A 15307-nucleotide genomic window follows, 5' to 3' on the forward strand; every position below is an offset into this window, starting at 1 on the left:
TGGTCTTCAAACCTTGTGGCTTTGGAACTGTCCTGGCTTTTCATTTGACATCAGCCCTTCAAAGCTTCACTGAAGTGGGAGTGAAGGTTTCCACTGCTGCAATTTGTTTCTGCATAATTATCATTTTCATTTTACTCTTTACTGACATTGGTAGTTAAGCTTTTCTTGTTTAAGCCTCACCACACCCAGTGTTCAAGGAGCAAGGTGTATTAATTAGTATTAATTTCCTCTTAAGATAAGTTACTTGAAGTGGAATTGGTAGATCAAAAGATTTTGACATTTTTAAGATTTTTACCAAATATTGCAGAATTATCTTCCAGAAAGTTTGTTTGTGATTGTCCGTTTCCCTCAATCCTTATAAACACTGGTTACTCTCATTAACAAACAAACACACAAAAAAAGCCTTCCAAGAATGGCCCTGCAAAACTGTAAGAAAATATTTGAAGTTCTGGAAACCTTTTTTTGATTGGTTGGTTGGGTTTTTTGGGGGAGTGTGGTAATTGAGTTGGTTTATGTATTTGTTTATTTATTTATTTAATGGAGGTACTGGGAGTTGAACCCAGGACCTCATGCCCACTAAGCATGTGCTCTCCACTGAGATATACCATCCCCCACTGGAAACCATTTAAAGTACAACCCATCTTCTAGCTCCTGTTGAATTAAGTATTGCAAACTCCAATGTCCTCAAAACCATGTGGGCCTTGATGGTGCCCACAGTGGGCCAGGGTGGAATTGACTCGAATGGAGAGCCTGCCCCCTGTGTCACTGGGTCAGTTGTAGCTCAGTTCCAGCCAGTTATTACCAAATGGGTTGGTGTTGCCAAATTATCCAGCTTCTCTCTGAAAATGACAAGCAGGGATTTTTATATGAAAATTCTCATTTTTTAAATTTTTCCTAAACATGTACACCTTCCATTTTAAGAACAGTGTTTTGAGTTTATATTTTCTCTAATATAATTCAGTTACAAACATTCCTCATAAGGTATTGATACTGGTTGATGATTATGTTTCACAAAGAGGTATGTTAAAAGATAAGATGTTTCATAAGCTTTCATAGACGATTTCACTCCTATTTAAATGGGGAATGTTAAATAAATAATATTCTAATACAAGGATTAACTTATTTGAATAGGAAAAAATGCCTGTTATCCATTCATTTAGCATTCAGTACCTACTCCTATACTAAGCATATATCTTCATAATATGGTATCAAGAAAGTTATGTGTCTCTGAAGTTCAGAACTGCTTCTTTTTTCTTAAGCCACTTAAGCCAGTCTCTTAAGTGTTCTAAACTGTTTTTGGTGTCTGTTTTGACACAGATAGTGCTCACTAGATGCTCGGTCAGATAGCCCAGATATAACTTAAGTTTCTAAAAATCCCATGTCCATCTAGTGATCTTTTTTTAGGATTCTTCTTAAGAACAAAAATACAAGTTAACAGGAATTTTTGTACACTTGACAACTGTTTTGTCATCTGTGATAGTAATATTTAGAGACCTTTTTAGTTTAGTTTTTAGCCATATATGGTAGTGTTAGAGTAATTAGATATCCACATATCCAAAAAAAAAACCTCAACTTAAATGTGACACTTTGTACAAAAATCAACATAAAATGGATCAGTAGATCTAAATGTAAAACATAAAACTATAAAAATTGAGGCAAAATCTCTATTTACCATATGACCCAGAAATACCACTCTTTGCAATTTACTCTAGAGAAATGAAGCTTTTGTCCACACAAAAACCTGTACATGAATGTTTGTAGAAGCTGTATTTAATCACCAAAAACTGGCAAAAATACAAATGTCCTCCTATGGGTGAAAGGTTAAAAAACATAATGCAGTCATATGGTAGCACACTACTCAGTAATAAAAAGGCATGAACATTAATACCATACAACAGCTTGAATGAATCTCAGTGTCATTATGCTAAATAAAAGAAGCCAGTATTCCATTTATCTGACATTCTCAAAAAGACAGAAATGTAGTAATAGAGAATAGATCACTTGTTGCCAGGAGTTGAGGGAGGGCATGACTGCATTTGGGATAGCACAAAGGGATTTTTTGGGGTGATAGACCTGTTTTATATTCCTGATTGTGGTGATGAGTACACAGAACTGTACACTCCTAAAGTTAACTTCACCATATGTTAACTTAAAAAATAAAATGGAAAAGAATACATGATAAAGTAGTGCTGTTGGTTTTTCCTTAAAGGGGTTACAAAAATAACAGTTGTTACTAACACTGTTGTCTGAAATCAAGTGTTCAGCTTTCTAGAAATTTTATTGTTTGTGTTATTTACACGGGGGTCCAAAGCAAACATTTTGGAGGATTTTTTTGCTTGATTTTTAAAGTAGTGTTTCTAATAACCTTGAATACTCTTTTTTTGTAAGCCAAACTGTTTCACGTGATGTATTTTTCCTTTTAATTTAAGAATCAGTTGGGTGAGTCACATATCTCCAGCCCTGGGTTACAGCCAAGTACTCAGATCTCTAATCTGGGAAGCACTGAGACTCTGGAAGAGACGCCATCAGGGTCACAGGATAAGGTTTGTACAGCTAAAGCCCTAGCTTTGTCCGAGGTAACCAAACACAGAGTTAACATTTTGTAAGGATTTTGTTAACACAATGTAAGTTTGATTTGCCATTCATCTGTCAAGGTATATATTTATGTACAAACAGCAACATAATGTCATCCTTTCATGTCATATCCCCTGGTCCATGTAACTGCCTTTCATCTGGATTTTGCAGTAGCCTCCTATCTGGTTTCCCAGCTTTTGCCCTTGATGCTCTTCCCTGTTCTTAACCCAGCAGCCAGCATAATCCTGGTATAGCGTAAGTTAGATCACGGCATTTCTTTGCTTAAAACCCTCAAATGGTGTCTTGTCTCACTCAAAAGCCAGGGTCATGGCAGTGTCCACAAGGCCCTTCCTGATCTGGGTCCCCTACCCCTAGCCTCATCTACTTCTCTGCCTTGCTCCCAGTCTCATTGTCTTTTCTGCCTTTCCACAAATGTGCCAGACCTGCCCCTGCCTCAGGGTAGGCCTTTGCACTTACTGTCCCGTTGGCCTGGAGGACTTCCCTCCCAGAGGTGGCTTGCTCTCTCTTCCTTCAGGTCTCTGGTGTCTTCCATATAGGTGAGGGCTTCTCTGACTACCCATTTTAAATAACAATCTTCCCCTACCCCTGTCCTCCTGTGATTTATTTTCTCCCAAAGACTTCTACCCGGCTAACAGGGTTTGTGGTTTTCTTGTTTACTGTCCATCTGCTCCCCACCAAAATGTAAGCTCCTTGGCGGTATGCAGCTTCATCTACCTTGTTTGTTGCTGTATCCTCAGCATCTAGCATTGTAAATATTTGTTGAGTGAATTAGTTCTCTTCATAACTGATGGCTTGATACGTGAATAGATATTAAAAGAAAATCATAATTTTTCATTAATTTTTTATTTTGAGATAATTGTAGATTCATATGCAGTTGTAAAAAATAATATGGAAAGGTCCATGTCACCTTTACACATTGACCACACTGGTTATAGCTTGCAAAATTGAGTACACTGTCACAACCAGGATATTGACATAATGTGCCCATCTTGTTCACATTTCCTCAATTTTATTTATATTCATTTGTGTGTGTGTGTGTGTGTGTGTGTGTGTGTGTGTGTGTGTGTGTATCAAGTTCTGTGCAGTTTTATCTCATGTAGAGCTTTGTGTATCTACCACCACAGTCAAGATACAGAAGACTTCCATCTCCACAAGGAATCCTCCGTGTTGCCCTTTGTTACCACGCTGACTTCCATGTCACACACCCCCATCCTTTATCCCGAGCAGCGACTGCTCTTTCTCCAGGTCTAAAATGTTGTCATTTCAAGAATATTCTATGAATGGAATCATATAGTATATACCCTTTTGGAATTGCCTTTCTTCACTCAGCATAACTCCTGGAGATTCATTGAAATTGTGAAGTATGTCAGTAGTCCCCTTTTATTGCTGAGTGGTATTAATGTTTTAACCATTCACCTGTTAAAGGACATCTGGGTTGTTTTCAGTTTGGGGCTATTATGAATAAAGCTTTCATGAACATTTGTATTCAGGTTTTTGTACATTAATTTCCTTTTCTCTGGGATAAATGTACAAGAGTGCAAATGTTGGATAATCTGGTAATAGCATGTTTTAGTTTAATAAGAAACTGCCATAGTGTTTTCCAGAGAGGCTGTACCATTTTACATTCCCATCAGCAATGTATCAACAATGTCTTCATGTGTGTAAATGATAACTAATTTAAACCAAATTTTATACAATACATTCCTGTGCTCCATTTTTACTGTATTTGGATTTAGAATCTTGAAGGTCAAACATGTATTAAAAGCAGTGCTATGTAAAATTTAATTTTTAAAAAATGTATTTTAAGAGAGGCAGGGATGGAATGGGCAGAGTCGCCAGATTCCTTCTGGTCTGGTTTTTCAGCCATGAATGTTCAGTGGGCCAGTCACTTCCCTTTCCTTTCTGAATCGTGGGATTAAGGATTCTTGCACTGCCTAACTCAGACTTACTGTGAGGCCCAAATGAAGAAATGGACCCACAAAAACTCCATTTTGTAGGCTAGACTGACAACATTTCGTAAAATATTGAAATCAAGATCTGGATATTGTCAGATCGAGATCTGGATATTGTCAGAGCCATGTGATCGAGTAAAATTAGCTTAAATCCATAATCAGCCCCTGCACACAAATAGTACATTGGTTTAGTAACACTGCCATCTAGTGCTGAGGAGCAAATATTGCTGTCAAGCCTTAATAGTATTACATTTTATTTCAGTTTCATAATTCATGTATTAAAATTCACTTGGGACTAGTTCCCTAGTTTGTTTTGTATTGTTTTTTGGTTCCTGTGGTTAAGAATAATCTTACCTTCTAGTGTGACCAGTGTACTTACTGTCAGGTAGGAAATCTGACCTGGAAACAGTAAGTCCAAACAGAAATAGGAAATCCTCTGAACAGCAAGAGCTATGGGGAGAGGAAGGAACAATGTAACACCTGATGTAGTTTATTAGAATTTTTTGTGTACCAGATGTGCTGTCACTCACTGAACTCCATTTCCGAAGGGAATGGTCAGACTAAAACTTGATAATCAAGTGAGGCATTGCCTAACTCAGAATCCAGACTTTAAGCATGTTCAGACATGAGTAAAGAATAAAATTTCAGCTTTTCTGTGGATGATGGAAGATGAATCCATGAATAAATAAGCTCAACTACTAGAGGAATGTGGCCAATTTTTCTTGTCAGTGTGGAGAGAGTCCTCTCCAACTTCCAGGCTATGAAGCTTTGGGGAGCTCATGTGGACACACATGCTGTGCTCACTCAGCCTCTTGTGACTGATTCAGCCAGTTAACATATTTCCAAAAGTTGGTACATTTTGACCTATATTTACCTCTTCATTATTCAAGCCTTAGCTGCACCTCTGTTTTCCAGGGGATCATATCACTGGTTGATTAGGTAGCAGTCTAATCTGCTTCATGGACATCTCAGTGTGGTGGCATAGTGGTTGAGAATGTAGACTGTCTTGTTAGAACTAGGTTGGAGTCTGGTTCCGTTGTTGTTCTTGGGCATCATCTACAAAATGGCAATAATAATAGTACTGCCCTCACCAATTAGTTGCGTAGTGCATGTAAAGTGTGTAGCATGGGGCCTCCATATAATGAGCTTTCTGTCTGTGGTAACTTACTGCCTTTGCAGCTTCACTTACGTGAGATACCTCTGAAACCCTAATGCTTTGCCACACACCCTATTCCACAGAAAGTCTGAGAACCTGTTTCTGGCCTGGCAGAAGTTGCAGGGAGACAGCATGGAGAAATCTGGAAACTTTCTGCTGCTTTTGTAGTCAGGGTTCAGTATTCCACCATATGTTTCATTTTTAATATGAAGTAGATTTTAAACCATTAGAAATACCTGTTTTTAAGTATAAGTGTAGGAACATTTCACATGTAAATGTGGGTGATTTTAGTTGTTCAAAAGTTGATTTGTGTTCCTCTGGACAAGTGAAAATTTCTACATGGATCATGTCATTTTTGAAGCCTAAGGTGTATTTTATGATGAAGCTTCTCCATGTCCTGTTGTTTGATAGCTCCTTTTCTTAAAACATAAAGTAGTATCCTTACCTGGAAAAGACTTAAATTTCTGCAAAATAGTCCCATTATGGTCCATGTTTTTGTTGGTTTGTGTGTGTGTGAAAATTTTCTGTAAATAGATAGTGGTGGTAGTTACACAACATTTGAATGTTTTGAATGCCACTGAAGTTTACACTTAAATATGTTTAAAGTGGTAACTTCTGTTACATATATTTTACCATAATTTTTAGAAATGGGAGGGGGAAGAATTATCTCTGTGCTTATCAATAGACACTTATGATGCTAGGGATCTGAAAGTGAATAAATCATAGTGTTCAGCTTTGGATAATGGAACCTATGCATTCTACTACAGTTAATGTGGCCTGGACAGAGAAAGAGACCTCTGTCCCAATTGAGGATTCATTGTCTATTTTGGATTACGTTGAATGGATTTGAAATGTTACCAGTGAGTTTTAAACAAACAGCTGTCTTTAATGACTCCTTGTATCAGGGAACAATGAAGGTGATTTGTAATAGTACAGCCTCAATATTCCATCAAGTGGTTTTGTTGTTATTATTTTGCTTTATGGGGTATGACATTCCGGAAGGATTTGATGGATTTTTTGTATTCCAGTATATTACTTGATGTTTCTTAAAATGTATTCAGTATAATGATGATAATAGCTAACTTCCAATTATTGAATGCTTGTCACGCACCAGATTTTATATTGAGAATTGAATGTTCACAACAGCTCTGTGAGATGATTAACCAGTTGCCCCCATTTTTGAATAGAAATCCTGTTATTTTCCCAGTTAACAATTGTGAATTGAACCTAGGTATTTTTTAACTATTTTTTTTAATTGGAGTATAATTTACAATGTTGTGTTAGTTTCAGATGTACAGTAAATGATTCAGTTATACATATATATTTCCCTTTTCAGATTCTTTTCCATTATGACTTATTACAAGATACTGAATATAATTCCCTGTGCTATATAGTAGATCCTTGTTGTTTATCTGTTTAATATATAGTAGTATGCATATGTTAATCCCAAACTCCCAATTTATCCCCACCCCTCCACTTTCCCCTTTGGCTATTTTCTATATCTTGAGTCTGTTCTGTTTTATAAATAAGTTCATTTGCATCACTTTTTTTTAAGATTCCACATATAAGTGATATAAATTTGTCTTTGCCTGACTTCACTTGATATGATCATCTCTAGGTCCATCCATGTTGCTGCAAACGGCATTATTTCAATTTTTTATGGCTGAGTAGTATTCCATTGTATATATATACCACATCTTCTTATCCATTCATCTCTCAGTGAACATTTAGGTTGCTTCCATGTCTTGGCTATTGTAAATAGTGGTGCTGTGAGCATTGAAGTCAAAGTATCTTTTCAAATTAGGGTTTTCTCTGGATATATGCCCAGGAGTGGGATTGCAGGATCATGTGTTAACTATATTTTTGTGGTTTAAGGAACCTCCATGCTGTTCTCCATAGTGGCTGCACTAATTTACACTCCTACCAACAGAGTTGGAGGATTTCTTTTTCTCCGCACCTTCTCTAGCATTTATTATTTGTAGACTTTTTAATGATAGCCATTCTAACTGATGTTGAGGTGATACCTCATTGTAGTTTTGATTTGAATTTCTCTAATAATTAGCGATATTGAGCATTTTTTCATATGCCTGTTGACCATTGGTATGTCTTCTTTGGAGAAATGTCTGTTTAGATCTTCTGCCTATTTTTTGGTTGGGCTGTTTGTTGTTCTTTTTGCTTTATATAATAGTTTGTCTGATTTTAAGCTGTACGAGCTGTTTGTGTATTCTGGAAATTATCTCTTGTCAGTAGCATTGTTTGCAAATATTTTCTCCCAGTTCGTAGGTTGTCTTTTCATCTTGTTTATGGTTTCCTTTGCTGTGCAAAGCTTTTAAGTTTAATTAGGTCCCATTTGTTTCTTTTTATTTTTATTTCCATTACTCTAGGAGACGGATCCAAAAAAATATTGCTGCGATTTATGTCTTAGAGTGTTCTACCTGTGTTTTTCTCTAGGAATATTATAGTATCTGGTCTTACATTTAGGCCTTTAATCTATTTATTTTTGTATAAAGAATGTTTTAATTTCATTCTTTCATATGTAGCTGTCCAGTTTTCCCAGAGCACCACTTAGTAAAGAGACTGTCTTTTCTCTATTGTGTATACTTGCCTCATTTGCCATGGATTAATTGACCATAGTGGTTGGGTTTATTTTGTGTCAGGGTCTTTTGTGTTTCCATACAAATTTTAAAATTTTTTGTTCTTAGTTCCATGGAAAATGCCATTGGTGATTTGATAGGGATTGCATTAAATCTGTATATTGCCTTGGGTAGTATGGCCATTTTAACAATATTGATTCTTCCAGTCCAAGAACACAGTATATCTTTCCATCTGTTTGTGTCATCTTCAGTTTCTTTTATCAGTGTTCTTACAGTTTTCAAAGTACAGGTCTTTTGCTTCCTTAGGTAGTAAACCTAAGTATTTTTGATTTCAGACCCCAAGCGCTACCATTTTTCCAGAAATAAAAATGTAAGGAAATTAAACCATGTAAGATTTTTTGCATTTTTTTATATCCACAGTTTATAGTTAGGTATAAGTGCTGCCTAATATTTGAAGTGAGAGTCTGAGTCTGGAAAATCCCTGGAAGTGCTAGGAAGTGTTGTGACAAGATAGTCTTGCTAGTCTCACTACAGCATTATTAGTGGGGGGGACCTAAATTTGCCATTTGAGAGTTCCTTCACTTAAACAAAGCCTCTTGTCACATTAACTTGCCAAGATATATTATGTTAGCTTTTTAATATTAAAAGAATTCTCTTTATTGAATATTTTCTATGCTATGATGGTCTGGTGTGAAGTTTAAATTTTTTACAACTGGAGGAGACTTCTGCCTCTTCCACAGTTATTTCACACCATCTACAATCTCTTCAGACCTGCTCTGCTACGTCTCTCTCACCCCACAGGTGATGCTGTCCTCACACCAGAGAAAATATACAAAATCCGCGAAACTTTTCTGTCCTTCACCTGTAAAACTCCTTTGCATCCTTAGTCCTCAGTGCTGACCTCCTTTCCCTGTTGTTTCTCTTCAACAGAGGGGATCCCTAAGCCCCCTTCCCTTCCCTTCCTGCTGCCCAAAAGCTCCCTGTCTCTTCTTTTCCCCACTCCAGCCCTTCACAGTACAGTGGTACCTGGTTAATGCCACAATTAGTTGTCAAGAGGGTGCAACCAATGTTTGGGGGAAAATGAGCTTGTTTTCCTGTAGAAATGTGATCATACCATGGTGCTATCATTATTACATTTCAGATGCAGTGTACTTTAGGACCTTTATAGACTTTCTGAGGCCCTGAAAATCATGTGTTTCAGTGAATTTTTTTTCCATATAAACATATATATAAACAACTAAGTACACTTAGTCCACACACTTCAGGAGTAAAACCGTAAGTTGAGGCTACTTGTGTTCTCAAAGTACTTAGGTTTGTCTCCCCCCAGAACATAAGCTCTGTCAGGGTGGGGCTTTTTTTTGTTGTTACTCCCTAGTATGTCCCTTGGGCCCAGGTCAGAGCAGGACCTGTCATTCTGTGGGTATTCAGTAAATGTTAAATGAATTTGGCAATACTGCTTGAAAGGAAGGTGCAGAAAACTTGAACATTTCTCCTTTGAATCACTGCAGTAGTATCAATAAGCCAGATCACTAAAATATATATAAATTAAACATTTTTAGGCTTAAATGCTTTGCTTTTTCTTAAGAATTCTGTGATTTGGGAGTAGGAAGGAAGAATGGCCTGCAATTTAAAAACATGGTTAAATTGTGAGGGGCATAATAGGGGTAGGGGATTAAGAGGTACAAACTACTATGTGTAAAATAAATGAGATACAAGGATATACTATATAATAGGAAGTATAGCCAATATTTTATAAGAATGTAAATGAAGTATAAGCTACTTGACCTGGAATCCCTGACATTTGAATGTTATGACTAATGCATATTTCTATCCATCAGGTAGAGGGGACTAGAGGCACCTTGGCCTTAATCCTGAGGACATCTATAGTTCCATTTCCTTATTTTCAGACTCCATCCGTCCTTGCCTCAGCAAATTGTTTTGGTTGATAGAAAAGAAGTTTAGTTACACTAGTTTGCAAGAGATTTCTTTCATTGAGTGGTTTGATTTGTTTTTCAGTCTGCTCCATCTGGACACAAACATCTGACAGTGGAAGAATTATTTGGAACCTCTTTGCCAAAGGATCAGCCAACAGTTGTGGGTCTGGATTCAGAAGAAGTGGAGAAACTGCCAGGAGATGCCTCCCAGAAAGAGCCCAGCTCGTTCCTACCATTTTCCTTTGAGCAGTCAGGAGGGGTCCCTCAGTCAGAAAACCTGGGTGTCCATCCTGCTGCCCACCACTCAGTCCAACCTGAAGTCACCACCCCGGTGCTAATCACTCCTGCCTCCATCACACAGTCCAGTGAAAAGCAGGCCCCAAGCTATGCGATCCACGTACACCCTGTGCTGAGTCCCACTCTACCAGCAGAAGCTTCTACTGCACAGGCTCCTCCCAGCCTACCCCGAAACACCACCATCATGCAGGCAGTGAAGACCACGCCTAGACAGAGGTCTCCACTCCTGAGTCAGCCAGTCCCTGAGCTGAGCCACGCCAGTCTGACTGCCAACCAGAGTCCCTTCAGAAGCCCGCTGAGCATGGCAAACACAGCTGGGACACCCCTCCCAAACGTTGATCTTCTCCAGAAACTCAGGTTGACCCCACAGCATGACCAAATACAGACACAGTCACTTGGGAAAGGTGCAGTGGCACCCAGCTTTTCTCCAGCAGCTGGCCAGCTGGCCACGCCTGAGAGCTTCATAGAGCCTCCCCCTAAGACAGCAGCAGCGAGAGCCTCAGCCTCCCTGAGCAACATGGTGCTTGCTCCCCTTCAGGTACTGGCGGGAGGGTGGGTGACCATAACTAGACGGAATGAAACTATAATAACCTAGATTTTGACTGACATGAGACAGTCATTCAAAGAGACAAATGTTGAGTCTGGCAGGGGCTAGAAAAAGGGGGAGATGAGAACCCCTGCAGTGATTAACCAGATGGTTGATTGATGGTGTTGTAACGCAGTTCCACTTCGCAGAATTACTTCAGCTGGTAAAAGCTAAGACACGGTATTTGTATTTTCCTTCCAGGGTATGTATTTTAGGGGTTTTGTTCATTTTTACCTGATAGTTCCAGGAGTCCTTATTTGACTCAGGGCCATGGACCCAGAGTATCCCAAGCTTTGTTCCACTCCCAGCTCCCTCAGTATTCTCACTGAGTGCCTGCCTTGTGCCCAACTCCTTAGGGGTGCCCTGAGAGCATCTCAGATTTGGAGCTGTGAGGTCAAGTAAAGCTTCCTGGTGAAACTGATGTTCAGCTGAGATCTGAAAACTCAGTAGAAATTAGCCAGCGGTAGGAAGAGTGTGTGGAGGAAAACAGTACATGCAGAGGCCTGGACATGAGAAGGTGTTTTCTGAACTTAAAGGACTGTAGTGCTGGTGGATCTATGTGGTAGGAAACTTGAAGGAGCAGGTATTTGGTTGATGAGCAAAACTTTGTAAACTGTGTCAAGGAGTTAGAGGTTTCTTCTGAGGGCTCTGGGTAGTCTTTCAAGGGCTTTGAGCTGAGGGTGGCATGCTGGGAAAGGAGAAGACGGAAGTGGGACAGCTCTTAAGAAGGAGACTGGAACAGTCACCCAGGCTTGAGCTGATGGGGCTCTGCAATGGGGAGTGTGGACAAGTGGATTTGTTAAGTGTAATCGATGGGACTTGGTGGTAGGTTGGCTGTGGGGGTGAAGGAGAGGTTTGCCCATGATAATTTATAAGGTTGTTGAGTTTACAAATGAGGAAATCAGGTCAGAGTTGAAGTGACTTATGCAAGATCACAATATTCATTGCCTTCATTCAGGGTTTCATTCTCATGCCCTTTAATAGTAATAGTCTCCAACTCTTAACATTTTGCCAAATAGTATTATATAAAAGAGCCTATCATAATAATTGAACATTATTTCTTAGTTAAAGGAGTATTTTGTTCCATTCCTTTGAAATTCTGTACAGAAAGAGAAAGAACTTAATGTCTTAGCTTCATCATTAAATTGTCAATTTTTGCCATTTCTGTTGAGGCGCTCTGCAATGTAAGGAGGAGAGAGAATGTTCTGTGTAACAGATAGGAATCCCACCCCTGAAGTGTGCCTGCTGCCACTGTTCCTACTGTTCTGGAAGTACAGCCAGCAGTCTTGAGTGCCGCCCCCTCCAGATTCTGACCTCTGGGTCAGCACCCTGCTCTCCGGCATGCCTCCTTGCACGGAAGCTTGCATACATGTATGTTTTCATTTACATGGCAGTGGTGAATTTTAGGACCTGGGGCTTCATTGAGTTCTAGTGTGTTTGCTCTACAACAAGTTCTCTGTCTCCCAATGAATGAGGATAGAATTTAGCACATGGAAGTGTAACACTGGATGAAGACTATTTAGTGCCACCTGTCCAGAGCTTAATCACCTTATCAAGAGAGATCATGCTGCCAGTATCTTGCCAGACTCAACAGCACAAACGTGCTTGTGCTGTCCCTAGCTCTTAGAAGAGACACAGGTTTCAGGTTTTTCCTTAGAGACGCCGTAAAGGCTTTGCACACACCCCTGCTCTCAGGTGCAGCTGGAGGAGGCCGGGGGCTGTCCTGTGGCTCTCATCTTGCAGTCCAGTCAGTGGTTGCGCTGTCACAGTTCTTGTCGGCCTTTCCCCTCAGGAATCTAGGATCTAGTTCATGTCTGAACTGTTCCTTACTGCTGCTAAGCTCAATTTTTCCCCAGTAACTAAGAAATCTTAATTGAAGCTTGCTACATCTATTTGACTTTTCTTTTTAAACATTGCAGTCTATGCAGCAAAACCAGGATCCTGAAGTTTTTGCCCAGCCTAAGGTGTTATCCAGTGCCATTCCGGTAAGGATTCCCTTTTCCTGAAGAGCACATTATGTTTAAATTCTTATGCTGTGTATGAAGTAAAACATTGTCACTTGAGGGAAAAGTTTTAGCTTTCAAGCCTAGACCTGTCTTAGATGCCCGCTCCTAGAGCAGCGCTCCTTGCCTCCCCCAGGCAGTGTTCATTGCTGAGGCCTTTGTTGGCCTCAAGTCATCTCTGTAACGATGTCTTTCCTGACTATGTGTGTGCGAGGGCAGGGCCATTCACAGGGTGGGCACTCATCAGTGTTCACGAGTGGGCCACGGCTGAGAGCATGTCGGCCTGGTTTCTGTGAGTAGCTGTGGTGAGAGCTGTGGTGTCCCGGTAAGCAGAGGGCAGTGTGGCTGCCCTGCTCTGGTTGGCTTTCCCATTGCTCTGATGGCAGAGCCTCCCAGGCCTGTCCTCTGTCCCTTGCTGCTTCTCCCCCACCTTGTTTTTTAAAAGTTGTCCCCATCCTCCATTACCTACCAGCCTTGACATGCACACTTCTTTTCTTTTTCAGTTCCTAAACTTTTGTGTTCCATTTGCCTTTGAGTCTTTACACATCTCCTCAAGTCTCAGAATTTAAACTAAAGCCAGCTCTCACTGGCCTTAACTGGTCTTTTCTGTAACTTGTCCTGCTGCTTGGTGATTGGTGGGAGCGCTCAGCCTGGCGTTGCACCAGAAGACAAACTACATGGCTCAGAACCCAGAAACTACGCTTTTAAAACTCTTGGTTCTTTGTAGATGAGGAGGGTGGCAGGAAAAGAAAAATTTAGATCTCTGTTGATTGTATCAAAAGTGAGGATTATTTGTTTAAAAACTCATTACGACTGTTTGGTATCTTTTGATGGTTAGCCATTATTAGCCTAGAAGTACATCTAAGTCGGGGAAGGAAGTAGATGTTAATTTTTTTTAATTGTATCTTTGATATCTGTATGATGTAATAAATATATTGAACACCACAAAAGAAACTAATACTTCATATAACTGGGTTTTTTAAAATTCCATTTTTATTGAAGTAAAACTTACATACAATAAAATGCAGGGGGGGAGGGTTATAGTTCAGTGATAGAGTGCATGCCTAGCATGCACGAGGTCATGGGTTCAATCCCCAGTACATTAGTTAAATTTTAAAAAATACTAATAAATAAATAAACAGTTACTTCCACCCCCCCAAAAAAATTTTTTTAATAAAATAAATTTTAATGAATAAATAAATAAATACAGGTTTTTTTTTTGTTTTAACATATGTATATCCCTTGGGTAACCATCCAATCAAGATAAATAACATTTCCATCACCTCAGAAAGTTCCTTCATACCCTCTTCCAGTCATTTCTCTGCCCCCTCATAAATTCAAAAACCTTACATTTTTGATTTCTCATAGGACTGTTCTTATTGTGCATATCCTGCTCTTATTTATCAGATTCCCCTTCTGTGATGATCAGACTTGGCTTCTGATAACAACTGTAGAGTGTCCTCATCATACAAATGGGCTCTTCATCTTTTAGCTAACAGGCTTCCTAACCAGATGTAAAATACTCAAATGCTGCTCCTGAGTGTTTATCTGAATCCCAAATGGCTAGCATTGGACTCTGCGCTCCAGTCTCCTACTGCTCAGGCTTGTTGTCAGGTGTCCCACTGTAGGGCCTGGCTGCTGGCTTCCACACTTCCGTGCCGAATGACTGTTGTTCCCCTGCAGGTGGCAGGCCCCCCACTGGTTACTGCAACAACCACAGCAGCGTCCTCAGTCCTGCTGTCCCCAAGTGTTTTTGAGCAGACAGCTACAAGGTCCTCAGACCTTGAGAGGAAAGCAAGCTCCTCTTCTCCTCTCACTGTTGGAACATCAGAAAATCAGAGAAAGCCTTCTATTATCCTCAGCAAGTCTCAGCTCCAGGATACACTGATACATCTAATCAAGGTATGTAGGATATCAGTTTAGTCTTTGAATTTTCATTCTTTAAAAAAAAATTGTATGAGTTCTTAGAAAATCAGTTCATAAGGAAAATTCAAGACTAGCCAGGACTCATGTTTCTCTCTTCCTGAGCATATGCTCCTGGTGGAAAAATACCCGAGTGAATTCCAAAATATTAATCATGGTTGTCTCTGGGTGGTGGAATTCTTTGGGTAATTAGTTATACAAATCATTTATACAGCTTTTTCCTAAGGTGTTATTAAGGAAGTAAGTTCTAATGAGGAAAACGTGACA

The 15307-nt window shown here is 39.5% G+C and overlaps 1 protein-coding gene across 2 annotated transcripts in view; it reads left to right on the forward strand.

Annotated features, from left to right (window-relative positions):
- Window positions 1–15307, forward strand: part of DCP1A (decapping mRNA 1A) — a 50291-nt gene that overhangs the window by 30984 nt on the left and 4000 nt on the right. Inside the window, exons 6-9 of one of the 2 annotated variants that reach the window (XM_006190380.3) lie at window positions 2430–2543; window positions 10314–11066; window positions 13034–13099; window positions 14801–15019. In XM_006190380.3, the coding sequence (XP_006190442.1) occupies window positions 2430–2543; window positions 10314–11066; window positions 13034–13099; window positions 14801–15019 (1152 nt within the window). The remainder of the gene's footprint in view (window positions 1–2429; window positions 2544–10313; window positions 11067–13033; window positions 13100–14800; window positions 15020–15307) is intronic. The other variant, XM_006190381.3, reaches the window with a different exon arrangement.

The sequence above is a fragment of the Camelus ferus genome, chromosome 17, assembly GCF_009834535.1.
Source record: "Camelus ferus isolate YT-003-E chromosome 17, BCGSAC_Cfer_1.0, whole genome shotgun sequence".
Taxonomy (NCBI): Eukaryota; Metazoa; Chordata; class Mammalia; order Artiodactyla; family Camelidae; genus Camelus; species Camelus ferus.